This window comes from Eptesicus fuscus, chromosome 15, assembly GCF_027574615.1.
Source record: "Eptesicus fuscus isolate TK198812 chromosome 15, DD_ASM_mEF_20220401, whole genome shotgun sequence".
NCBI classification, from domain to species: Eukaryota; Metazoa; Chordata; class Mammalia; order Chiroptera; family Vespertilionidae; genus Eptesicus; species Eptesicus fuscus.
The window spans coordinates 37,986,727-38,012,790 of record NC_072487.1 but is presented as its reverse complement, the minus strand read 5'-3'; the positions used below and the strand labels follow the sequence as shown (position 1 = coordinate 38,012,790).

Sequence of the window (26,064 nt, the reverse complement as noted above, 5' to 3'; positions counted from 1 at the left end):
GTAACAATGTGCTGATGAAAAACCAGACACACGATTTACCTTGTTGTTGATCTCATCCAACAAGGCGAGAATAAATACATACAAGTTGCCCAAAAGAAGAGCAAAAATGCGTATCAGTAGCCATTTTAGAGCAATGAGGGGATGGTAGTCTTCCAATTCAGCAAACAAGTCAAACAATGTTGGACAGAACATCCCCAGGAGGGACATGACCATATTCATCTACAAGGAGACACAAGGGATAAATTAGGTTAATAGTATTTAGAAATTATTATTGCTTTCCTCCAGACTTTTACAAAATTTCAGCTAGATACCTTTGATTTTTTTATTAGACTAAGAAGATTATCTGGTGCATTTTTAAAATTTAATCTTAATAAAACATCAAAGTCAGTATCAACTTACATTCTTAAGATTTGGATGTATATGAGCTTATGTATGTGCCAGTAATAAGAGTGTTTCCTGGTATAATGAGGGATGCAATTTACATCACTCACTACCCAAAGAACCCGTATTGTTCTGCATGGTAACTGATTCTGATATGGTGTTACACTACACAACATATTTCCAAAAGCAATGAAAAATGATCTGCTTGAAGAATGAGATCCAAAATGGAAATAATAACTTGACAATCATCAGCATATGAGTTAGTTTAATTAGTTAGAATGAATGACTTCCTTGAGATGGGCTCAGGACTAAACACTGAATTTAGGGACATGCAAACTGTTAGGAGCAAAAGAAAAAGTGCTTTTTCAAAGAAAACAGAGGACATTCAGAGAAACCAACAAAGAACACATAGTATGATGTTATTGAAGCCACTGAAGCCAAGGAAAGACAGTTTCAAAAAATGACTGGTTCATGATGCCAAAGGCAAGAGAATGGTAAGAGAGAGAAGGATGGGGCGGGGGAGAGAGAAATAGGGCAAGTAGGAAATGTGTGTTTCTTCTCTCCTAATTGACTGGCACCCTTATGATTATATTATTTGGCTAAATCAAGTCAAAGGAAAAAAATCCAGAGCAGGTACTACTTTTATGGTGGAAGAAAAGCCTTCCTTAAACTAAAAAAAAAAAAAAAATGTATCAAAAAAAAAAGATTTCTGGTAACGTTTCAGTTAACTTTACCAACTGTCTTTCCTAAATACCTGGCTCAAACTGCCACCATTAAAAATTTATTTCCTATTTCCCCCTGTGGATTCCATATTTTGATTAGAAGTACTAGACTATATTTAGAAAATAACTGTCAATACGTTTTGTCCATTTTTATTAAGAACATTATATATGCATGACCAGCAGGAGCTAAAAATCAGCATAACATAAAATCAGCATGATATCATTTCAGCCTAAAGTAAAAACTTGGCAGATCTTGTACAATCTTATACAAGGTAAATTTAATTCTGTTTTATCAAATTTATAGTTATGCATAACTTCTCATTATTACCTGTGTTGGCTCCTAGGACTCAGGGATCTCCTAAAATGGGTGTTAAACAGGTTCTTACAAAGAGTGACCCTTTTAATGATTGATAATCAATACCCATCCTTTACTGTGGTTCATTTATACAAAAATGTGGTCAATATGAACCATAGACTAAAGTGGCATGATAATTGTGCCTATAAATATTATCACAACTATAAGAAAGAATTTTGACAGCAAACTTAGTAAAGGCTTTGAAGTTTATTTGTTTTAAGTAAATGAAATATCTCCACCAAACTGTTTCACATGTTTCCATGAAATGTCTGTGTTATTATAGTCTCTTAAATGAATGGCCTCTCATCTACAATGTTACCATGGCTAAATATAGAATGCTTTTGTTTGGAAGTTTTTGTTGTAAGTAATACCATTTACTGTCCAAAAATGTTTAAGGAGATTCTATACTATGAAGACTTAATCTTTTTGGTCTATAAAGCTCTGCAGAAATTTCAGTGTGGGAAGTCTATGCTTTGCACAGATTAAATCTACCCAAACTTTGAAAATGCCCAAGTTCTAAATGGTGCCACATTGCATGCTGGAACATTTTATTAAAGAGAATAGGCCTTAGCAACAACATATGATCAATGATTTCCTGATTTTAAATATCAACCTCCGACCTCCCTTCTCTGACCTGCTAAATGGGCAGATGTGCTGGGGGGAAAAATCACAGTTATATTTAATTCCTGCAAAGAACTAACCTTCCTAATTTGAATTGCATTCAGAGGGGGAGAAAAGAAGGCTAGGAGGAGAAAAGGGAGATAGAGAGTTAGGCTGATAGTGAAAAACAGAGAGAATCCAGACTTGCCCAAAGTCGGGGAGGCAATCTGAATGTGCCCATGAGTTAAACACAGGAACCAAGGCTCTATCATCGCTGCTTCAGAGAATTCAGGCAACAAACGGATCTTTCAATGACAGATGCAGGATCTACAGAGAAATCAGTATAAGTTCTGAAAAGAGTGTGTGGCTTGAAACCAAGAATCCTAGATTTTAACTCACTTTTCTCCATAGTTCTGTGACCATGAACACATCACCTAATCTCCTGAGAGTCCTCATTTCCTTGTAAACTGTACTGGTTGGAATATATGTGTGCTAACATCTCTCCCAACTATAACGTTCCAGAATGTCCCAAAATGAAAGACAGCCAGTAGACAGCTTTGCAAATATGGCTGGGATAGAGTGGAAAATGTGGGACAGGGTTGGCTAACTCACAGGGCAGATGGAGGAAAGAGGTAGAGAGTGGTCTTATTTAATGTTCTGTCATAGAAGCATAACCCACAAAATCTCAAGTGTCAGGTGCTAAGCACATAAAAAGCATGCAGAGACGAACTTCGTTTTTTTCCCACCACCCAAGGGTGTCGGGATCTTGCTGTGCAAATTCCTGGGATCTCTTCACAGCCCAAAAGATGAGGTATCCACTCGCGGCAAGTGTTAGAAACACGAAGAAGTTAGCGAGAAACCTCAGGAATCTGATCAAGTGGACGTTTTCTTCTACTTGGGCCGCTCTTTCTTCAATTATAGCTTCCTGTAGCCAGGAAAAAGAGAAATATCTGAGCTACACAAGTACCATGAACTCAGGAATTAATTTTGCTAACATCAGAATGTAAAATATGAAAATTAACTAAACCTGGGATTTCACAAACCAATGAATATTGCCAGTAAGTGAGAACAAGTGAGAGAAAGGAGGAATTCTTACAAACCATCTCTAACCAATCTAATAGGATAGTCTTCATTCTAAATTCTCTTCCAGTATAGTTTTCTAAAAGCTACAAAATAATACTTCAAAGTCATCTTAAATATTGAATTGTTCGGTTATATAAAATATCTGATTCTGATTACTAATGGTCCCCTGTTTTAAGCCAATGGCATTATTTTAATACCAAACTTAGAGAAGAGATAGTGCTATTGTGGGTCACCAGATATTTTCCAGTCATAATCAGAATCCTGCCCAAGTCCCAGTAGGCAGAAATGATGCGTTAATCTTCCGTTTAATTGTCAAGATACTTTGTTAGCTGGAACATATGGGATTGCTCCCATTTTACTCTGACAAATACAAAGAAAAACCCTCGGCAGTTTGGCTCAGTGGATAGAGCGACAGCCGGTGGACTGAAGAGTCGCAGGTTCTATTCCTGTCAAGGGCATATGCCTGGGTTTCGGACTCGGTCCCCAGGAGGGGGCATATGGGAAGCAGCCAATCAATGAGTTTCTCTCATCATTGATGTTTCTATCTCTCTCCCTCTCCCTTCCTCTCTGAAATCAATAAAATATATATATATTAGAAATACAAAGAAAAGACTCTGGAAGGTGGCCATCTTTACCTTAAAGTTCATTGTGATAGAATTGAATTTGTTGTCTGCTGTTTCCGGATTGCCGATCAGGTAGTCCCAGCTACAGAACACCTTCCAGCTGAAGTTGAAGGTGTTGTCATCACCACCCCCATCATCACCAATATTTTGGGTCATTCTATAAAAACAGGAAGTTTAATCCAGCAACCAGAATACAAAAAAAGGGGGAGAGTACAGGGAATGTTAAAACATCCTAAGTATAGGTTAATTGGAGATGCAATAGCTAAAAGATATATTTTCAAACACTTTTTTTTAATAACCAGAAAATAGAAGTTTATTTTTAAGTTTTTAAACTGTGCATTTTTCAGGCTTTCAAGATTAAAAGACTTGATGATTTTAAAAATTAAACAGGTTATATAACAGTGATGGGCAACCTTTTGAGCTTGGTGTGTCAAACTTCGCCAAAAAACTGAGCATAACTCGGGTAGTGTGTCACTTTGAGGAAAAAACTAACTCCAAGACTCTAGTCACAAATGTTTCATCCTCAGGAGCAGCAAATGTTTCATCCTCAGCATGCGGCCGCATGTCATCAGAAATGGCTACGCGTGTCAGTGCTGACACGCGTGTCATAGGTTCGCCATCACTGTTATATAAAAACACATATTTTTATTTGTTTTCCTAAACTGTTTTCTTAGCCTCATACTCTTGGCTCTTAACATTTTGTGGGATAAGGCTCTCTTTAGAAATCTGAAGAAAACCATTGGGTCCCTCCCAGGAAAAGAAAACATGGGTAGGCTCTGACGCTGTTCTACACAACTTCAATGGTTCCCAGACCCCCTGAAGCCTCGAGACGGACGAAGCCAGGTCAGGTCAGGAAATAACTGCATATATTTCAATTCACCCTAGAACGTCCTCCAAAAGAGTGATTGCACCAAATGCATGGCATTTCTCCATTACTCTGCAACTCTTGATCAAAAATTGAGATAGTAGTTATACATATTCTACTCGGTGATTTAAAAAATGATTTTTTGGATTAGAGAGTTTAAATGCATTTACTTGCACATTTATTTCAGTAGTTAGAGAACTGTTTTCTACTTATTCCACTTCCTTTTTTCCCTAATCACTAAAAATAGCAAAACTGAAATTTCATATGATACATATTATTAAATGATCCTATAAGGCTTTGGTGTTTTAAACATGATAGTGATTATGGAACCCAAAAAGAAAGAAGCAATATGACATAAATGTGACATCATAGGTTGACAGGCATCTCTAAGGTCATCTAAATTCCCCCAATGTCCCCACACCTTATGAAAGTTTATCTATTTTAAATGGGCTAATGTGTTATGAAAAAATAACCAAATATAATTTGGTTCAAATAGGTCGTACAGTCAAATGCCTGTGGGTAGGTCATTAGGTGTCTCTAATATTATTTTACCATCTGTAAAATAATTAAACCACTACCTACTTTGTCATGTTTAAAGGTTAATAAATAAGTATATTCTATCTTTTACTAATTTAAAAATATTTATATGCATGTATTGAAACTGGTTTATGGTGTATATAGGTTTTTAATATATAGAGGATAGATAGTCTATGTGGACAAAATTTTTCACACTATTTGAGGCTTGTATATGTACATTATTTAGGTATTCAATGCTCTGCTTGTTAGCTTAGTCTATTATCGCCAGTCTCATAAACAGAAAAAGGAGTATATCTCATCTCGATGAACCCTACAACAGGTGAAAGCCTTGGGAACGCCTGTTGGGATAAAACAGACAGCAAGAGCCATGTTCGTAAGGCATGCCTGCCCTGAATGACTCAGTTATTTCCGGTGGTTTGCTGCTCTGGATATGCCAACATTTTTAGCTCAAAGAACTGTTTTTAATAGGAACAATTAGATATTGAAATTACAGCACCTTTACTGTGTGATACAAAACTTTAAAGAGATGAGGACAACATATGAAGGGGCTGATGCTCTCCATGTTATGTAACTTTACATTATGCTGTATTAATTTGCTTTTAATACATATGTATTTTTTGACTACGAATATTTCTAAGCTTCTGATGTGGTTAGTAATGTACACTGCCTCAGAAGGAAGGAAGGAAGGAAGGAAGGAAGGAAGGAAGGAAGGAAGGAAGGAAGGAAGGAAGGAAGGAAAGAAGAAAGGAAGGAAGGAAGGAAGGAAGGAAGGAAGGGAGGGAGGGAGGGGGGGCGGGAGGGAGGGAGGAGGAGAGGAGGGAGGAAGGAAGGAGCTAAGACTATAGTGACCAACCATCTTGATTTGCCAGGGTCTGAATGGGTTTCCAGGGCACAAGACTTTGGTGCTAAAACAGGGAGAGTCCTGAATCAATAAAGTTAGTCACCCTGTCTTAAAACCTCGAAGTTCTTTCTTGGATTTCTATCTCACATTACCTTCCAATTTCTCAATTAAAATTAGATATTGGCCACCATTTTATAGATGAGGATGCCTAGACAAACAGTATGGGCAAAATGTCGAAGTCTACCCGTAGCCTAATTGATTTTAAAACCTAGATTCCCTTCTATTTGATTTGAATAATGTAACTCATAAAGCCACCAATGTTTATTCCAATAATATATTCTATCGGGGTGGGGATGAGGGGAGGCAATGATAAATGATTTTGTGCAATCACTTATATATCATTAATTCTCTTTCTACCAAGCCTTGTTCCCAAGGCTAGGAGTTGGTATGAGTTATGAATTGCTTTGTAACTGTTTTGCAATACACAATAACGAGTTTAAACCACTGGCCCATCAGGTAACAAACAACCAAAGGTCCATGCCAGAGAGAGGGACCAAAGCCAAGTTGGTTTCATTGGCATAATATGAATGACTTTAAAAGAGAAAATGTGGATTTGGTGCCCTGCAACTATCCTAAATGGCATCTTTAAGCTAGTTAGGAAAAACTGCCATTTCCTCGATGCTGGCATTATCCAATATGGTCACCACCAGCAACATGTGGTGACAGAATGCCTAAAATGTGATAATATAAAATACACATAAGACTTCAAAGAAAGTAGCAAAACAATCTCAATAATAATATTATTTTAATTATATGTTAATGCATTTACTATATTGCATTAAATAAAATATATTATTAAAATTCAATAAGTTGATGTTTCTCTCTCTCTCCCTCCTCTCTCTCTCAAAAAAATCAATAAAAGTATTTTTAAATTAACTTAATTTACCTGTGTAAATTAATATGGCTACTAGAAAATTTTAAGTGAGATGTGTGGTTCATCTTATATTTCTTTGCACAATGCTGTTCTATAACCTTAAAATTCACCAACTAGAAAATTATTGTAATGAATACATAAATCCATTAATGTGCAACTGCATAAACCTATGTGACTGCTCTGTCACTGGGGTTACATTTGGTTCTTCAATAAACCAATGGGTTACAATCCTAACAAAATTATCAACAGTTATCAATTATTTACCACCAGCCAGACATGTTCTCAGTATTAAATCATTTTATGTATTAACTCATTTAGTCCTCATGGCCATCCTAAGACCAAGGTGTTATTACAACTCTATTAAGAGGGAAACTAGAGAACAGAACATTTGTATAAGTTGTCAAAGGTCTTTTAGTCCATGGTAGAGCTGGGATTTGAGTCCATGCAGACCAGCTGGGGATTCACAGCCTCTACAGAATCACTGAAAAGAGCTGAGTAACTGGACATACACGAACTTGCTTGCCCAGTGACTAAGGTCAGTGAAGGACCAATTCAGAAACGATCCTCATGAGGCCTCTCTAATGTGACTGGCCCCCTGACTTTAATCTTGCCAAATCAAAATGGGGGTTTGCGGGAGGCAAGCCGATCAGTGATTCTCTCTCATCATTGATGTTTCTATTTCTGTTTCCCTCTCCTTTCCTCTCTGAAGTCAATAATATATATATATATGTATTTAAAAAAATATGGTAAAGACTAGAAATACCTTAGATTTTGGAATGTAATAGTACTGCATCAGGTATTTAGGATCTCTGATTACACTTGAGCAGTAGATAAATATTTTGGATGTGGAGTCTCCATTAAGGCTTTCATCATGTCATGAAGGGGCTTAAAAACTAAATATGATAGTATTCTTTGGTGGAATCAGTAATTGTGACAGGGACAGGACCCAAAGTGTGTCACAGACTTGGACCCTAGGACAAGGCCCTTCCCTGAAACGAAGCAAATGGCCAGTTCTCCCTGTGCAGAGTCAACTACAGGGTTGGGACATTAATTGAGGTGTCTCAATTCTTCTCCTAAGCTAGAGCAGAGAACTGGCTGAAGGGCAGGTTACTCATAGCCCCAAACAACTGTGCTAGGTTTCCTCAGAGTATTACCAATACAGGGTGGGCAGAAGTAGGCTCACAGTTGTGAGTATGTGACACACCATGTTTATCCTTGTATTATTATTTATTTATCACTAGAGGCCTGGTGCATGAAATTCATGCAAGAGGAGTGTGTGTCCCTCAGCCCAGCCTGCATCCTCTCCAAACTGGGACCCCTTGAGGGTTGTCCCACCAGGATCGGGCCTAAACAGGCAGTCGGACATCCCTCTCACAATCGAGGACTGCTGGCTCCCAACCGCTCACCTGCCTGCCTGCCTGATTGCTCCTAACTGCTTCTGCCTGCCAGCCTGATCAATGCCTAACTGCTCCCTGCCAGCCCAATTGCCCCTAATTGCCCTCTCCTGCCAGCCTGGTTCCCCCCCCCCAACTACCCTCCCCTGCAGGCCTGGTCCTCCCCCAACTGCCCTTCCCTGCAGGCTTGGTCCCCCCAACTGCCCTCCTCTGCTAGCCCAGTCACCCCTAACTGCCCTCCATGCCAGCCTGGTCACCCCTAACTACCCTCCCCTGCTGGCCTGGTCACCCACAACTGCCCTCCCTTACAGGCCTGGTCACCCCTAACTGCCCTCCCTTGCTGGCCTGATCACCCACAACTGCCCTCCCTTGCAGGCCATCTTGTGGCGGCCACCTTGTGTCCACATGGGGTCAGTCATCTTTGACCACATGGGGGCGGCCATCTTGTGTGTTGGAGTGATGGTCAATTTGCATATTACTCTTTTATTAGATAGGATTAGATAGGATTGCATTATTTTCTATACATACAACTGTAGACCTACTTTACCCCCACCCTATGCATTTCAGACAGAGGAAAAAAATTGGTGTTTCATCAGTTCCCTATAAAATTCTTCCTCTTGCTCTAATAAATCCTTTTCTAAGACAAACCATGATGATACCATTGATCAGGATGGTCTCATGGGGGCCATTTGTTTTTGCCACCTTATTCAGCTGAAACTTTTTGGATGAGCGATTATACTGGCTTTTTGAAAAAAAGAACAGAGAACAACTATTTCTGCCTATTAAACTGGTTCTGCAAATCACAAACCTCTGTACACAAAACGAGGGTCAGCAGCTGTTTCTGTGTCTTCTTTGCAACATTGATTCACACGTCAAAGTACAAGAAGGCACATTTTAAAAATATGCTTAAACACAGGATGGGTATGCAGTGAGATGACCCAAAGGCCTGCACTCATGTTCAATCCTTTTGTTTGGAGGATGTAATAGTCTAACATTAGCATCAGTATTAGAACGACATTTTATCTCATAGACTCTGCATCCTCTAAATGTAAAACAGAAAAAAAATTACATCCATTCTCCCATTTGATTCCAGAAATCATTGTCTGCTTCCCAAGAGCCCAATGAAACTTACGCTTTAAGGACAACCAGAAAGCTGTATCCGATGCAGCTGATCCCCACCAGAAAATAGGAGAGCGGCAACCTGAAATTCATCCATCCAATCGTTCGTTGATTGTCGTAATAGCCATAAAAGAGGACGGAATATTGCGCCAAGCCCTAAAATCCAACAACAAAGCCAGTTAGCAGATGTCATGAAGAGAAACTCAAAGGAAAAAGAAAGATAGATTTTTAAAAGGAATGACAAAATGACATTAATTTTCAAACTTGGGAGATGGCTCTGACATGAGCCCTATTGTTTTGCTTCAGAGAGTGAACGTTTCAGCTGCCACACTGATTGGCAGTTACTTGGTTTACTTGAAATTCAGGGACTTCTAAATAGACCCAATTTTTAATCAAATACAGGTTTGCTCATCTGTAGAGCCATTACCATGAAATGCCCATTGATTAGAACATCAAAACAAAAAGAAAGAGACTCATAGATAGACAACAGATTGACAGCTGTCAGAAGGGAGGGGCATTGCAGGGCTGAGTGATAAAGATGAAGAGATTTAAGCAACAACAACAACAACAACAACAACAACAAAAAACCTCATGGACACAGACAACAGCATGCTGATTACCAGAGGGAAGGGGATGGGGGGAGTTAGAAGAAGGTAAAGGGGGATAAATGGTGATGGAAAGAGACTTGACTTGGGGTGGTGAACACACAATGCAATATACAGATGATGTATTATAGAAGTGTACACCTGAAACCTATATAAGTTTATTAACCAACGTCACCCCAATAAATTCAATAAATTCAATTCAGTTTATGGTGTCATCAGATTTATAATTTTAAGAACTTGCTTGATATTTGGGGGAGGGTGTGAAACATGCTTCCTCAAATTGTGATGGCAGGTTTCCACTTCCAGTCGCCTGAGCCACAGTTAGACTAGTTCTCCTAAAACCCAGAGCAGTGTCTTAGCTCGGGCGAGGAACAGGTGAGGTGACACTGGAAGTGATCTGCCCAACCTTCTATTCATCAAGACTATTACATCCCATTACCTCCCACAACCAGCATGTTTATTTGTGTAATTACCAGTACATGTTCTCTCCCAAAAATTACCCAGTGGGGTTAGAACCACCATTTCCCAAAGTCACCCGAGGGGGACATACACAGAACATGGGCATATTCTGATGCTGCTTCCTTATAGTCCTTCCATCTTTCTCTCCTCTTATTCACTGTGTTTTTTCACTCTCTGTATGGAAGCATTGTTTCCGTGTTACTATATATCCACTTCTTGAGCTTCTCTCTGAGTTTATCTCTCAGGCAATAACTTAAAATGACTGTGCTATATAAAGTGAGGAGATAGTAACTTGTCAATGTGGGGCTTCCTCTTGAGGTCAAGTGAGTCACCCTTGAATACTAAAAAATTAAATTGGGCCCTAGCTGGTTTGGCTCAATGGATAGAGCGTCAACCCGCGGACTGAAGGGTCCCAGGTTCAATTCTGGCCAAGGGCACATGCCTGGGTTGCGGGCTCGGTCCCCAGTAGGGGGCGTGCAGGAGGCAGCCAATCAATGATTCTCTTATCATTGATGTTTCTATCTCTCTCTCCCTCTTCCTTCTTCTCTAAAATCAATAAAATATATTAAAAAAAGAAAAAGAAAGTGTAAACAGTAATTAGAAAAAAAATTATTTAAAAAAATTAAATTGGTTGACTTGAACATCAATTGTACCAAGCTAGGGACTTTGAAGCCCATTATTGAAGAAAGAAGGAGAGGAAATGGGAGGGGGAGGTGGAAGAGAAGGAGGAAGTAGAGGAAATGTCCTCGATGCTAATTTCCAAGGGAAGAATTAAGAGAAGTAATTTAGAAAATTGCCTTAAAAAAAAGATTATGCCTAGTTCAAATCAGAAATCTTAAAAAAAAAAAAAAACAAAAAAAAAAAACTATTGCTCCCAAAATCTGCAGCAAATTTATTTTGTAATACTCTGTGAGAATTAGCAGGGGGGAAAATTTCCAGGAAAATCTCAGAAGAGCTCCTGGGCTTAAGTAGAATCAGGATGGGACGGGAGGGGTATGCTCAAAACCAAAGTGGTTCCCTGCACCTTATCTGCCTGTATCTGCATTTTTCAGCTCAAGAAAAGATAACTCCAAACCCCAAGGAAAATGTGAGGCTAAACAACTGGTAGAAACCTCAAGTAGAGAAAGCAGGTGAGCTAATCTCGTGTCTAAGAAAGGAAAGGATACCAAATAGACCTGAACTGGCCAACTGCCCAAGACCCAGAAATGCCAGGAAAGTAATCATTGGGAAGACTTCCCTGCATTTGGTTCCACGCCATCTTTAATATATATATCCTATATAATAAAAGGCTAATATGCAAATCTACTGAATGGTGGAAAGATCTGCCGCTATGATGTGCACTGACTACCAGGGGGCAGACACTCAATGCAGGAGCTGCCCTCTGGTGGTCAATGTGCTCCCACAGGGGGAGCACCACTCAGTCAGAAGCCCTGAGTCAGGCTCACGGCTGGCGAGTGCAGCGGCTCTGCAGCAGTGCTAAGGATGTCTGACTGCCGGCTTGGGAGTGGGCCTAAGCCATCAGTCGGACATCCCCAGAGGGATCCCAGACTGCGAGAGGGTGCAGGACAGGCTGAGGGATCCCCTGAGTGCATTAATTTAGTGCACCAGGCCTCTAGTATGTGTGTGTGTGTGTGTGTGTGTGTGTGTGTGTGTGTATAATGTTCTTATTGATTTCAGTGAAAGAAAGAGAGAGGGAGAGATAGAAACATCAATAATGAGAGAGAATCATCAATCAGCTGCCTCCTGCACTCCTCCTCCCCCACTGGGGATCAAGCCTGCAACCTGGGCATGTGCCCTGACCAGGAATTGAACCATGACCTCCTGTTTCATGAGTCAATGTCAACCAATGAGCCACACCGGCTGGGCCATGACATCTTCTTTCACATTCATCTAGGTAAGGCCTCTGCTTCCTCTCAGCTATTTTAAATCCAGTGCCCTGTCCAGAACCTTCAAACTGGCACTCTTGTCCCCAGGGAACAATAACAGACCCTGGTAAGTATTGGCACTTGGCCCCTTGTGTAGTTTAAAGATATCCTGAGCTGTTTCATTTTTTCCATAACTATAAGGCATTCATTTTATAATCATTTCCTGCAACTGACTCTTACCTCATTTCCATGCTACAGTCCTGACACTTGGTGATAATGGTTGCAGTAATAACATCAATCAATACGTTTTGTCGAGCACTTTGCATGTGCTTTAAACCTGACTTCATCTCACAGAATCCTCACAAGAACCCAATGAAGTTGCTACTGTCAGGGGAAATAGTTTTCCTCAGTTCTTGATGTGTTCTTCCATGTTCAGAAACTCAGTAATGTAATGCTCCCAGCCTCTCTCCACTGCCTCATGCTAGCCCCAGGGAGGAGAAACCATCTGAGAGCAGGGCATGGATGAGCGAGTGGGCATGATGTAGGCCACTGCTCCTCCTCCTCCTCCTGCGAGAGCACAGGCTGTGCTCTGCCCCTGCAGAGGGAGGCCTGTCCTAGCCTAGGGCTGCTGGGTAGAAATGCCTGGCTGGGACGCCCACTTGCCCATAAAAAGATACCACGTTCTTTAATATCTGCTTTAACAAGAATAAAGATGGCATGCTGATCTCCACCTTTAGCTTATTTCTGGTTAGCACACAACCTGGTTGGACAGGGAGGAGTATTATTTATAACAACACACACACACACACACACACACACACACACACACACACACCCCTCTGCCCAACTCAGTAACTTGTCCAAGTTCCCATAGCTAGTAAGTGACAGACTGTGAACTTGAACTGCGTCTGTCCAATACAAATCCCATATACTTAGCCACTGTGCTATACTCCTTCTCCTGTGCTTTCTTTGCCTACCAGGCCTTGTATCATGCCAGTGCCATACATTCCCGGTTAAACAAAAATACAAGGAAACCCTACCAACTCAGCGGGAACTTTTGACCGATATCCCTGGATTGGTCCCTGGTGGTGCCAGGATCTCTTGGAAAAGACCCCCGTGCTCCTTTTGAAAAGATTTCAGAGGACCTCATCTCTTTGTTCATAAACATTACAACCTGACATCTTTTTCTAATTGATAACGACACCTCCAAAATAACATGAAAGGAGAAAGGAGCTATCCAACAAGCATCTGGTGAACTTGTTAGGTTAGCACAATAGCCACTGGGGCAGCTGGCCCGTCTGGTGTATGCACCATCAACATATGTTCAGTGACTGGCACTTCATAAATGTTAGATCACATCCAAAGTTGCAAGGGCCCTGCTTTTTTTTGGAATCCTGATTATTTGACAAAGGCTTCTTCAGTTTGCCTGTTACTTCATATGCAGTCAAGTATAAATGAAAGAGGTAATATTGATGAGCATAATTTTTAAAAGCTTTATCCAATCCATCTTGAGGGGTGGCTTTAACCAGGAGTTGAAAGGCTGAAGAGAGAACAACCCTGCCTTTCCACCCAGCCGGCCCACCACACTCCTCGCATTTTTCTCCTTTCCTTAAAACTCCAAGAGCAGACATCTGGAAGTGACTAAAATAGCAGTGACTCCTAGCCCAGCCAAGGTTTGACTCGGTTTCCATGTCAGCATGCATGGCTTTCCGTGTGGGAGCTCTCTCCCACCCCAAAATCTGTGACAGAGAAACCATAGTCGGAGCCAAGTTTCAAATGAGCACAGAGAAGTCCTGTCCAACTCTGGGCTCCATGCATCTGCATCATCTATTAAGACTCTAATTTCTGTTTCAATGCTGCAGCTGGTCTAGTCTATAGCCGCTGACACCCTTTGATAAAAAGAGAATGCTTTGATGATGTAGTTGCTAGGAAGCAACTCACATAATTATTTATCTAAGTAACTTTTATTTGCCAAATGCTATACATAGGTGAAGTAGAGGCTGGATTATAGAGGCCCTCAAAAGAGTTCTGCACACAAAATATTTTCTTCATAAGTACTTAGCACCTGAAATTATATTAGAACTCCATCCCTGTGGTGTTTCTCATGACTACAAATAGAGTGAAAGAAACATTCCATCCCCAGGATAGTAAATGAGTTTCAATATCCTTAGCAATTCTGTTTAAGTTTTAGCTATTATCAGACCATTATTTTGAAGAAGAAAAAATCATGAAGTCAAAACTGTTAAGAAAGGAAGATGTCACTTCCATGTGTGCCAAGACATGAGAGAGTACCACACAAGTTGGGGTATAGTTCTGTTTCTCTGAGTTGTTAACAATTAATTTATACCTTAGTGTTAAAAGTTTCAAGCATGGATGAGAAAGAGCTGATGTCACAATATCTGATAGAGCAGGGCACGGGCGAGAAGCAAGAAGTGAAAGGCTAACAACACCCCAAACAAAGCTTAACTAACTTCACAAGAACAGCAGCCAGCCTGGCACTTGGGGGCTACATGCTGATATCTAGCCCAGGGCCACCCTCCTTCTCTCCAATCAGACTCAGCAAGCTTCCACCTAATGCTCTGCTCACCTCTGAGCTTACTTTCCTTTTGCTACAACCCAGATCCAGAGTTAGGAAACAAATGCCATGTGGCTCTTTGTGAGGGAGCATGTTGATTACAAAGAGAAAACTAGACAGAGCCTTAGCAGATCTAGTTTTCTGTAGAAGGAATAAACCTCAACGATATTATAGACAGTGAACTCTGGGCTCTCAAAAAGCTGTGAAGTAGACAGTTTCTTCCGGTGCCCAGCTATGTGTTGATGCCCTCAAACCTCTTCCTCCCTCCCAGACAGGTGGCATTGCTGCTGTCTCCTTTCCCCTGCTGGCTTGTGGATGCCTTGCTCTCACAATCAGGGCTCCCTCTCTCTGCCTCTCCTCATACAAACCATTTTTTCATGGGAAATAGAGTTCATTTACTGGATCCTCTCAGGACTCCATTAAACTTCAACACTGAATCCTTCTTCTATGTGCCTTCATGTTCTTTGATATATATATATATATGCCTGTTACTTTGGGACTGTCACATTGGATGGCACATCCAATTAGACCATAAGGTCCCTTTGGGCAGGGATTATATGTTAGTTATCTTTTTATTCCCAGCATCTGACATTCAACTTATGCTTGCGGAACGACTGGATGAAAAAAAGAAACGGCTTCTGGTGGTCATTAGCAATCCTCAGTTAGATTAAGTTCCTTTAAATTTTCAACTAAACCACTCTTTTCTAATTTTCTGCTCTCTACTACCCATTTTAATAAAATAGAGTAAATCATTCAAGACAGTAGCATAACTGACAATAACAATTTCATGTTGGAATATAATAAATCAAAACACCAAAAAAATATCTGAGGAACACTAAAGCTGGCAAAATGCTTTAATTTTTTCTACTGTCTAATTGCCTAAAACTCTTACAAAATGAGACATCTCAGGGCTATAAAATGAGCTGCTATGTATGATTTCTTCCCACATAGGAAAACTGGTCTTCTTTTATTTCACAAGGTAGACATTAAAAGCATTATATCATGAGTGTCTGTTGTTCTTTGATTTCTGGACTTGTAAATCTACCCACTAGTTCTTTGAAGTCATGCAAAATGAAGCATTGTGAATTCATATATGAAAAGCGATAGGTGTGGTCATCGGGACACAGCTCATACTGGGAATTACCTTAGTATTATCTATTTAAGAATGAGTTTTTGAAAAAAGAAAAATATTTTAGAAGTAGATAAAATATTGAGACTACTTAGAAAAAATGAATTTGGAAATTTTCAATCCCATATAAGTAGCCCACATTTTATTTCAAATATTTAAGATTAGCAAACATAATTTCAAGTACAGTTTATAAGAAAATAATGTCTATTGGAGCTATATTATGCTAGAAGTTAGGATAAAGTTTTTATTAAATTGCTTTCAAATGTTTATAAATTTAAATAATCTATTTATTACAGTAGATGTACTGGACTCATGATTTTGGTGTTATTTGTATTATGCAATATAATTTAATAGTTTACAAGGTTCTAATTTAACTAAATGGCTCAGCCTTTAATCTATTAGGTGGATAGCCAGTATTTAGATATCAGCAAATTCCTACAAGGTAAATTGAGCTCTTCCAAACAATCTTAGTCTCTCACTTGGTCATAATGATAGATTATCCTTTGGTCTCACATTCATCTTTTCTTCAAACAATCTGTTGAGTTTTTCAAAATCCAAGTCTGAAAATGCCACTATCCACCCACCACCCACTTAAATTATTTTTAATTGCTCGAGGGGAAAAAATTATCATGGCCTAGATTGTAGACAGCCTCACATGGTTTAATAATCTTCTATCTCTCCACTGTCATCTGCCCCTGACTACAGACCCAAAGGAATCAGTTCTCCAAGTTTAAGAGAGCAGAAGGATACCAAGAAAGCTAAAATAAGACCCAGCAATCTCTCCCATCACATTCTAGACATGTCATACAGAAGTCCAGGAGCAGCAGGTTAAGAAAGCTATGAAACAAGAGAAAGAACCTAGGACCTAGAACAGAAAATAAAATACCTCTCCTTTTCATCAAACCTCATGAGCCTTTGAACCGAGGGACCTGCACTGGACACTGAGGAAGTAAAGCAAATACAGGAGCCAAGATGGACAGCCCTTTGATCCTGCCAATCCCAGTCCATGTGCTTGAGCAGGGCCCCCCTCTGCTCAGTGAAGTCTTCCAAAGAGTCTTACTATAGGTACAGACTAGAGGATCCTCACCCCTCCCAATATATGATCTCCAGGCCAGGGACGAGTATATCTCAGAGTGCACTTGGGAATCTACAAGCCCGTATTTGTCCCCAAGAGGCCGAGCAGTCTGGCTTGGGGTCATTCTTTTGCCCTCACCAATGGTTAATTTATGATCCAGGGGTTTAGTCTCCACTGAGCCAGCACTTGGCTAGGTTGAAACAATGGCTGTGGCAAGGAGGTTATGTTAGTGTGTTTGAAGCTTGTTGAAACTAAATACCAACAACAGCAAAAGTTCACACACACACACACACACACACACACACACACACACACACACACCAGGATGTCTCCAGCCAATGACTGAGCATGGTGAGGAATACTAGAGCCAGGTAATTCTTCAGTGATGTGGGAGTCCTCCAATGGTCATTTCTTGCTAGGAAACTAACCATTAGCCCAGCCAAGACGTTTTTCAGAATGGCGCTACAGTCTGAGACTCTTCCTACCCAGTCTTCCTTCCCTCTCTCCTTCCCCAGTTGTCAGACCTGCTTTGCTATCTGAAGACTCTCCCCCCCACACCCCAACCCCATTAGGCTCATTTTCCCCTTTCTTGCCTATAATCATCCCCCTGCCCTGTTTCTCCTGCCACTAATATTGTTTTTGGTGCTCTTTCTCAGAAAACCTGAAATGATTTATCCCTTCAAAGGACCCCCTGAAAATAAAGATGCATTTGAATGGCTGCAATATTCCTAAAGGCAAAGATGTGTTATTCCATGTATGAATCATAAAAACATCTCTCCTAAATGTGGTCAGTACAATAAGAGAAGAAAGAACTTAAGACAACTGAGATATGTCTGAGAGGAGATGCTCTCACTTTGAAGATCATTACTTAAAAGAGCTGTTGACTGTGGTAAAAGAAGGAACTAAACTGCTATTTGTTAACATTCAGAAAGTCTGTGACAGTCTCCCTGGAGGACAGACCTAAGGAGGAGATGTGGCAAAAGTGGGCAGGGCAGAGGAATAGGCTTTGAATTTGACATTAAAGTCAGCCACATTTTCGCTTGAATATCAGTGTCTCCTCTAATTGTAAGTGCTGTCTTTGGCAAACTAACTTCTCTGAGTCTTAATCCCCTCAACTATACAATGATTATTGAGCTTCATCTTGAAGGGTTGTTATAAAATGTAAGGTCTGGGTCTGATTAAAACATAATGAGTGTTATTTTTCCCTCCTGCACAACAGAGCTTCCCCCACCTCCTGCATCTATGAAGACCAGCAGAGCAGGGAAGGAAAAGGTGATGTACCGTTTATTCGTATGCAATGTACAAGATGCCCTCAAGCTGGAAAGCTAAGTGCATTCCCCTTTATCACAGCTCCAATCTTTACCCATATGATCTCACAGTCTGATGTCAGCTCAAGCTTTTTCAAATTCCGCCTCAGTTCCTCACTCTCTCTCCATATCTAAACTACACAGTCTCTTCCTCTTTATCATTCCTGTATCATCCTTGTGTCTCCAAGTATCTTGCCAACACATGCATCTTCTTCTTACCGACTTAAACTCCTTCTCCTAATTCTATAGCTTCAAATAAAGCCATTTCTGCTCATTTGATTCATAGCATACCAATTAGATAATCTCCCTATTTCTTTTTTTTTCCAATTTTTTTTATTAAGATATTATATGTGTATATATCTTAACATTGCCACCCCCACCCCACTCCCATTCCCTATTTCTTATTACTTTAATAAAATGTATTTCCCCCTGATTAGTAAGATCAATCACTAGGTACCCAATGAAAGGATTGAAAATATGGTGCTTTGAGAAGCCATCAGACTGACTGATTTAGCATACTAGTATATCAAATGGTACTTGTCTACTATCAATTAAAGGGAATTTGGATAAGTTGTGATATCTGCTTATAAGTCACAGATCTCTGAGCTTTCAAGAAGTTATTCTGTCTGGGAAGAGAGTTTAAGGGGAAGTTTCCGGCTTCCAGCATGAAGTTCAACAGAGAAGCAGCTCCCTACAACCTGCCCCACCTCCATCCTAAAGGTTTTTCTGACCCTTCCCATTTTATAGCTTCCTCTGCCACAAGAGATCATGCCTGCATCTATTAACCGTGTTCAATAAATATTTTCTGCTTCTTGTTTTCCTGCATCTCTATGGCATTGTTTAGCTTAACTGGCACATTAATCTTTTAAGATGCAACAAACCGATCCTTGGTCCAATTAGACTGTTCAGGCACCAGTCATCTCTTTCCTGGGCCTGAGACATGTCTTTCCCCCGGCATCTCTGGAGGTGCAGAATTCTGAGTTTTCAGGGATCGCAAGGACATTTGGTCAAAGGTTTCCTCCATGGTGTCATAATAGATGGAATCCTGGGCTGTCCACTTACATCATCTCATAATACAGAGCAGGCTCCTTTATGAGGTAATTGTTCTGATGATCAAGTAGAGAACTCAGGCAAGGGTAAATATCGAACCTGTCATTTTGTTTGAGAAGCTAATTTGGGAATTGTATGCTCACTATAAAAGGTGAAAATGGGACCCAACTGCTTCACCTCCTTCTTCCTTTGTGAGGAAGATATAGCACTGACTGAAGTCAGTCTGTGTTCCAGGAACATGCAGTGAGAAGGCTGTTGGAAATCACTGCAGGAAAATTAGTGACAGGAACAGGCACAGAAAGAGCACTAGATTAGGAGCCACTCATTATCCATAAGAATGTGCTTCCGTGACTCAGTTTCCCTAACTTTATTATGTGGGACATGGGATGGAAGATCTCTAAGGACACTTCTGTCTTTAGAAAGCTCTTATTTTGTGATACATGTCAAACGATTGAATGGTTACAGAGTGTAGAAATTTTAAGAAAGTCTGTAAGTGAATAATATCAGCTTTATTTTTTCTTGACCTTTTGACATTCTTTCATTGCCTCAGAATCATTTCCAGGAAGGCTTGGAGTTATAAAGGAAAATGAATATCGTCAAAGCCACCTTCCTCTTCACCTTTTCCAACTGACTAATATCTCTCAAATATCACATGGACATTTCCCCCAAGACTTTCAATTTCAGTTTTTTGATAAATGTGTATGTGCTTAAACTTCAGAAATATGTCTAAAAATTAAAAAGACTTTTGTTCATATTTTTAGTTCTCCCTTTCTCTGATATGTCCAAACATCTGAAAATGCCAATGATATTACTAGTTCCAATTTTTATTAACTGAACTTGAAGTTTATTAACTTGCTAGTTAGAGGATGAGAAAGAGAAATCAAAATTATTTCAGGAGGACATAGTAATAATCTTTTTGAAATTTAAGTAAGGGACAGGGTTGGGAAGAAAGAGGAATGGAGGAAGTAAGAAGTAATAGGGAACATAAAAGTGAAGAAATAAAAGCTAACTTAGAGGCCATCTACTCTATGAAACCTAAACCTTTCCAAGCAAAATATTAACTGTTTTCTCAAGGCTCCCCACTATCTTTTTCTGCATTTCTCTAACTTAGTACATAACATATTGTATACTGATTGCCTATGTATTTTTCTTAAGTTGCCATGAGTACCTGGAGATCAAGAGAATCATGTCCATTCATCTTTGTAAAACCAGTATATATTATATTCCATAAATAAACACTGAATTAAAACAAAAATGCCAATTGACAGGGGTGATTTTAGATTCCAAATGCTACAGAGTGAGGGCTTTATTCTATATTATGCCTGTTTATTCACAGACTAAGAACTTTCGTAAGGATTACATTATCTGGTACTGCTCACATACATTAATTTCTATGGTTCTTATCTCAAGGCTCTAAAATGCCTACCCCCTCCCTGTTACTCAGATTGCCAGTCAACAGGATTCATTAAATCCTTCATTGGTTGAGAATATAAGGGGGTCAAAGAAGATGCAGCACATGAGTAGTCTCTTTAGGAAGCTCATAATTTAGGAGCTTAAGGATCAAATTCAAAACATCTATGAAATTTTAACACTATGAACGTGAAGGCTCCTTCCTTTTCGCTCCTTACTTCATTCCCCGGTCTACACAAAAATTTATTCTCATTTGCTATTTTTCAAAAATTCCTTGAATCATCAGTTCCCCAATCTCCACCTTGCTACTTTTCTGTCCTCTACACTTTCAAACATCTCCAATCTGGTCACCATTTAAGAAGGACATGTGTCACACACTTGAATCACACTCCAAAATGATTTTTCAATGAGCAGGGATGAGTCTCTGCCATAGCAATAAACCCCATGCAGGAGACCTCAAAGAGGAATACTCATTTTAGTGCTACAGTGGAGTAATCCTCATTTGGGTATTATTTAGTAGTTAGAATTTAGTATTGCTTGGTATTTAATATTTAGCTTTATTTGGTATTGACTATTCAGTAATACTAAATAGACTTGTATAGGAAGTGAAGAGGTTAATATATAATGTAAAAGCTCTAATTTCCTAAGAACTCAAAAAGCACTTTTGCAAACTCTTCCTTTGTTGTTCTCCAAAGCCAAAGATAAGAACATTGCTTGCAGTCTTTGAACTCTGAGCTCACCTTCATTCAGTAATCTATGTTTCCATTTAATCATATCATCATCTTCCCAAACCCTATTTACTTTTCCTTCCTTCCTTCCTTCCTTCCTTCCTTCCTTCCTTCCTTCCTTCCTTCCTTCCTTCCTTCCTTCCCTCTCTCTCTCTCTCTCTCTCTCTCTCTCTCTCTCTCTCTCTCTCTCTCTCTCTCTTTAAACAGGGGGAATGTTTAAGACTTTCACCCAGCACCCCCAGAGGAGGCCATAGGGTTTCAGAAAAAGGAGAACTTCATCTACCAACACAGCTGTATGGAGACACTTACGTTGAAGTCGTACAACACACCAAAGTTCGCTGCCGATGCCTCTTCAGCTCTGGGAACCGTCTTTCTAGGTAAACTGCCATATGGCAAACCCCAGAGGTACTACATGGAGAAGCAAAGAAAGCCGTTAACAATTGGAAACAAAGTCTGAACCACACATGTGATCACAAATCGTTTTTGTTTAAAAGCACTTCTGAAGCCTTTTCATGAGGACTGTGGATCTCCATGTGGGGCCCCCTCTTCTGGGAATCCCCTATTAAATTCGGAATTCCAAACAATGGGAGTGCTAAGGGCCCTGTGCTTTGAGTTCAGTGGACCACCAACAGTTGGGCCAACCACAGTGCCCAGAAGGCTACCCACACCACCTTCAAACTGGTCTGTCTCCTTTGGGGAGGTCTGGAAAGGACAGTGTCATTTGAGGACTTTAGTGTTCTAGAAAACCAGACTACCCACATCTTCATGCGGGTGGGGGTGGGAGAAGAATCTCTCCCTCATGCCAAGGAAGAGGGTTCTCAAAAGCAGCACTCAGAATTTGAGGGTGATAAGAGGGAAGACTGATTATGAACCTGCCTCGCCACTAATTCAGGATTACTGCCCTGATCTGTGCTATCAGCGTAGAACAGGTTATTCGGGGCAGAGACAGCCAGTCAGGGAGTAAGAGTAGTATCCTATCAGGAGCTTTGGTGAGCACTGGGAAAAGCACCCCTCTTGCCCCAGGGTACCACGTGGCTTGCCAAGCAGATGCTGCTTCTTGTATGAGATGAAAGCTTCCCTTCCCTAGGGCTGGGGGTAGAGTTTGAATATGGATGGAAATCTGGGTGACTGGGTAAGGGCTGGAAATCAGCCCCTACTCCCTTTTACCACACAAGCTGATTTGTTTCCATGGCAACCCTGCAGCTCCTCTGACTTCCCAGGACTAAACAGAACAGAGGGTGAGTTCTACCTGTTCTCTCTCACCCCAAAGTTTGGGCCACAGAGGATCGAAGAGATTAGGGTTTGCCCAGGGACACAGGAACTTTGGGCAAAAGGGCATATGCATCAGAGGAATACTGAGTGGGGCTGCTGGATGGAGGCATCTGAGAAATGGAGCCTTATTACCAGGAGGTGACCAGCCCTGGCCTCTGTGATTCTGTAAAGGTGGCATGAAGGATACCCATCCTCTTTTGTTCTTTCTCTGGAGTCGGTAATCATTGCCCAAAAAAACAGGATGCTCTTCAGCATCTAACACAACCTGTAAAAAACATCCCAAGCTTGCCCTGGCCAGTGTGGCTCAGTTGGTTGAGCATCATCCTATGCACCAAGAAGTTGCCAGTTGATTCCTGGTCAGGATTGTGGGCTTGATCCCCAGTAGGTGGTGTGTAGGAGGCGGCTGACTGATGTTTCTCTTTCTCATGGACAATTTTCTCTCTCTCTCCCTCTCCCTTTCTGTCTCTCTAAAATCAATTTTTTAATAAAAAGCATCCAAAGCCAATATGCTTCCCAGTTCTAGGACTACACCCAATTGAACACATATTAGCTCCCTCCACTGCATACTAGTAGGGATTCTGCAATTTCATATAGTTGGAACAAATTAGCTACAATCTTTCATTTCCTCCACATGGAGGCAGCATGGGGTGGGAGAAATAGTAAATTCTGCTGAAAACTCTTCATGGATATATATAACCTGAGTCTGACACTAAGATGTATCACAGTAGCCAGTGTTAAAGTTTCAAGTTTCCTTAGAGAGATGAGCAAAAATAAAGCTGGGGTTAATTTGAAATAGATAAAATACAAACACATTCTGCTACATTCCTTGAAAGTTTTCTCCTTGGAGATGAACTATACAGGAATTCTGATCTATGTCCACTGTCTTCTACAAGCCAGATAGCTATAGCACCCTCAGAATTACCTCAAGGATTATACAACTAATAGATTAGGGTGCAAAATCTGAAGAAAAAAAAATCACTGTGGGATGCTGGAGGCTAAAACCAACAGTAGTTAGCATATTAATGCAAAAAGACCCATTAGAAGGCCAATGTACTTTGATATTCAGCAGTGCTGAAAATCAGCATAATATTGCCCTGCTGTGGGCTCAGTGGCTGAAGGCAGTTCCCTAACCTGATAATCCTTTTACTGTTTACCAAACTTTACCTTTGATATGCCTGTATGCATTACTAAAGGGCAAATTTGTATTCAAGTGAATAAAAGCCTACGGAACCCAGTTTCGGTGTGCTGTTCATGAAAGAGACACCCCTGGCCCCCAGTGCCTTCTAAATTCATATTTCTTTTTTTTTAAATATATTTTATTGATTTTTTACAGAAAGGAAGGGAGAGGAAGAGGGATAGTTAGAAACATTGATGAGAGAGAAACACTGATTCAGCTGCCTCCTGCACACTCCCCACTGGGGATGTGCCCGCAACCAAGGTACATGCCCTTGACTGGAATCGAACCTGGGACCCCTCAGTCTGTAGGCCGACGCTCTATCCACTGAGCCAAACTGGTTTCGGCTAAATTCATATTTCTTATATAGCATTTTCATTTGTGCGTCAGCCCCTTCTTCAGATCCTGAACCCTAGCCGTAAAAGGTTGCGACACTGGAATGCTAGCTAAATCCAATAAGCATTGTGGACTCAATTTTCACATTTTTTTAAATGGGGGAACAAAACGTATTTTATAGTCTACCTCATAAATTTGTTGTGAGGCTCATTAAGTATAAGAAATGAAAGTGTTTTACACTTATAAAAAGCAAAGAACTCAATAATGTAAGGCACTATGAGTATGATTATGCTAATGGAGGCTGGATACAGAAATGGGCCCTGATTTGAAACCATGGGGATAAAAATTTTCAACACCAAGTTCTGGCTGTTTTCAATGCTGTACTGAACAAATTGGTTTTGAAATATTGGTACCTACAAAGACCCTTTGCAGATTAAATAAAGCCCAACTCAATTTATGTATAGTAAACATCGAAAGAGATCTTTGAGTCATTTAACTTCACATGGGTGAAAGACCCCAACCTCACTCTTGCTTCTTGGCCTTAGCTAATTCTCCCCACATCAGCTCAGGGCTTTTCCTTCTTCTTCAATCTGTTTTATTCTCCTCTCTGACCTTGGTCCAAAGGGACCCCACCTGTGTGTGTGTGTGTGTGTGTGTGTGTGTGTGTGTGTGTGTGTGTGGGTTATCTTACTTTGGAAGAAATTTACTCATTTGTGTTTCTTTAGTATAGAAAAGCTGGATGCCTTAAGTTGCATTAAGAAGCATTTCTTTCCACGCAAACTTGGCAACAAACCCTTCCTCTTTCTTCCTTTTGGGCCCAAGGACCACCTTGGGAATCTGACGAAGCCATGAACCTTTTCCCATAAAAATGTACATGTAAACATACACGTGACATTTTACAAATGACTTCAGGAGGCTCAGACACCCTCAGAGCAAGGATTAGGACTTTTGGCCCATGGGCACCATTTTGAAAATTAATTTTGCCACAAATACTATGACTCTCAGGGTGGATTAACCAGACCTCTTTGGATGCTTACCATATATATGCATTCTACTCTTATAGAAAAAGGAGCTTTTCTAAGAGGTGATCACATGGGGAACCTGTTGCAGTGTGCTGTGTAAACTGGAATCGGAGTCTTACCTCTGGCAACATGATGAGGCTAAATGTCAGAATGAAGAGAACCATATTTACTCCATACATCCATCTCATGAAGAGGAAGTACGAAGCCACCGATGAGCCAAACTGACCTATTAAAAATAAAATTAAAAAGTTAGGAACTTCCGAGTAAGATGGTGTATAGGTAAATGCAGTACTCAAATCCTCCCACAACCACATCAAATTTACAACAAAACTAGAGAACAACCATCATGCAGAACCATCTGAAATCTAGCTGAATGAAAGTCCTACAGCTAAGGATGTAAAGAGAAGATAAGTTGAGATTGGTAGGAGGGGCAGAGGCACAGAACAGGCTAGTCCCACACCCACACGTGATGGATAAAAACCAGGAGGGATAGATCAGCTGCAGTGTTTCCCCCGTAGGAGCAAAGTGTCCTGGCCCCTACCAGGCTTCCACGCCCAGGGTTCCAGTGCTGGGAAGAGAAGTCCCCATAACCTCTGGCTGTAA

At 40.5% G+C, this 26,064-nt stretch overlaps 1 protein-coding gene across 1 annotated transcript in view; it reads right to left on the bottom strand.

Annotated features, from left to right (window-relative positions):
* TMC1 (transmembrane channel like 1) overlaps nt 1-26,064 on the bottom strand; it is a 325,206-nt gene that overhangs the window by 30,616 nt on the left and 268,526 nt on the right. The window contains exons 8-13 of the mRNA XM_054727564.1: nt 25,581-25,687; nt 21,967-22,065; nt 9,468-9,610; nt 3,777-3,921; nt 2,789-2,983; nt 40-219 (exon numbers count right to left, since the gene is read on the bottom strand). Coding sequence (XP_054583539.1) covers nt 40-219; nt 2,789-2,983; nt 3,777-3,921; nt 9,468-9,610; nt 21,967-22,065; nt 25,581-25,687 — 869 coding nt within the window. The remainder of the gene's footprint in view (nt 1-39; nt 220-2,788; nt 2,984-3,776; nt 3,922-9,467; nt 9,611-21,966; nt 22,066-25,580; nt 25,688-26,064) is intronic.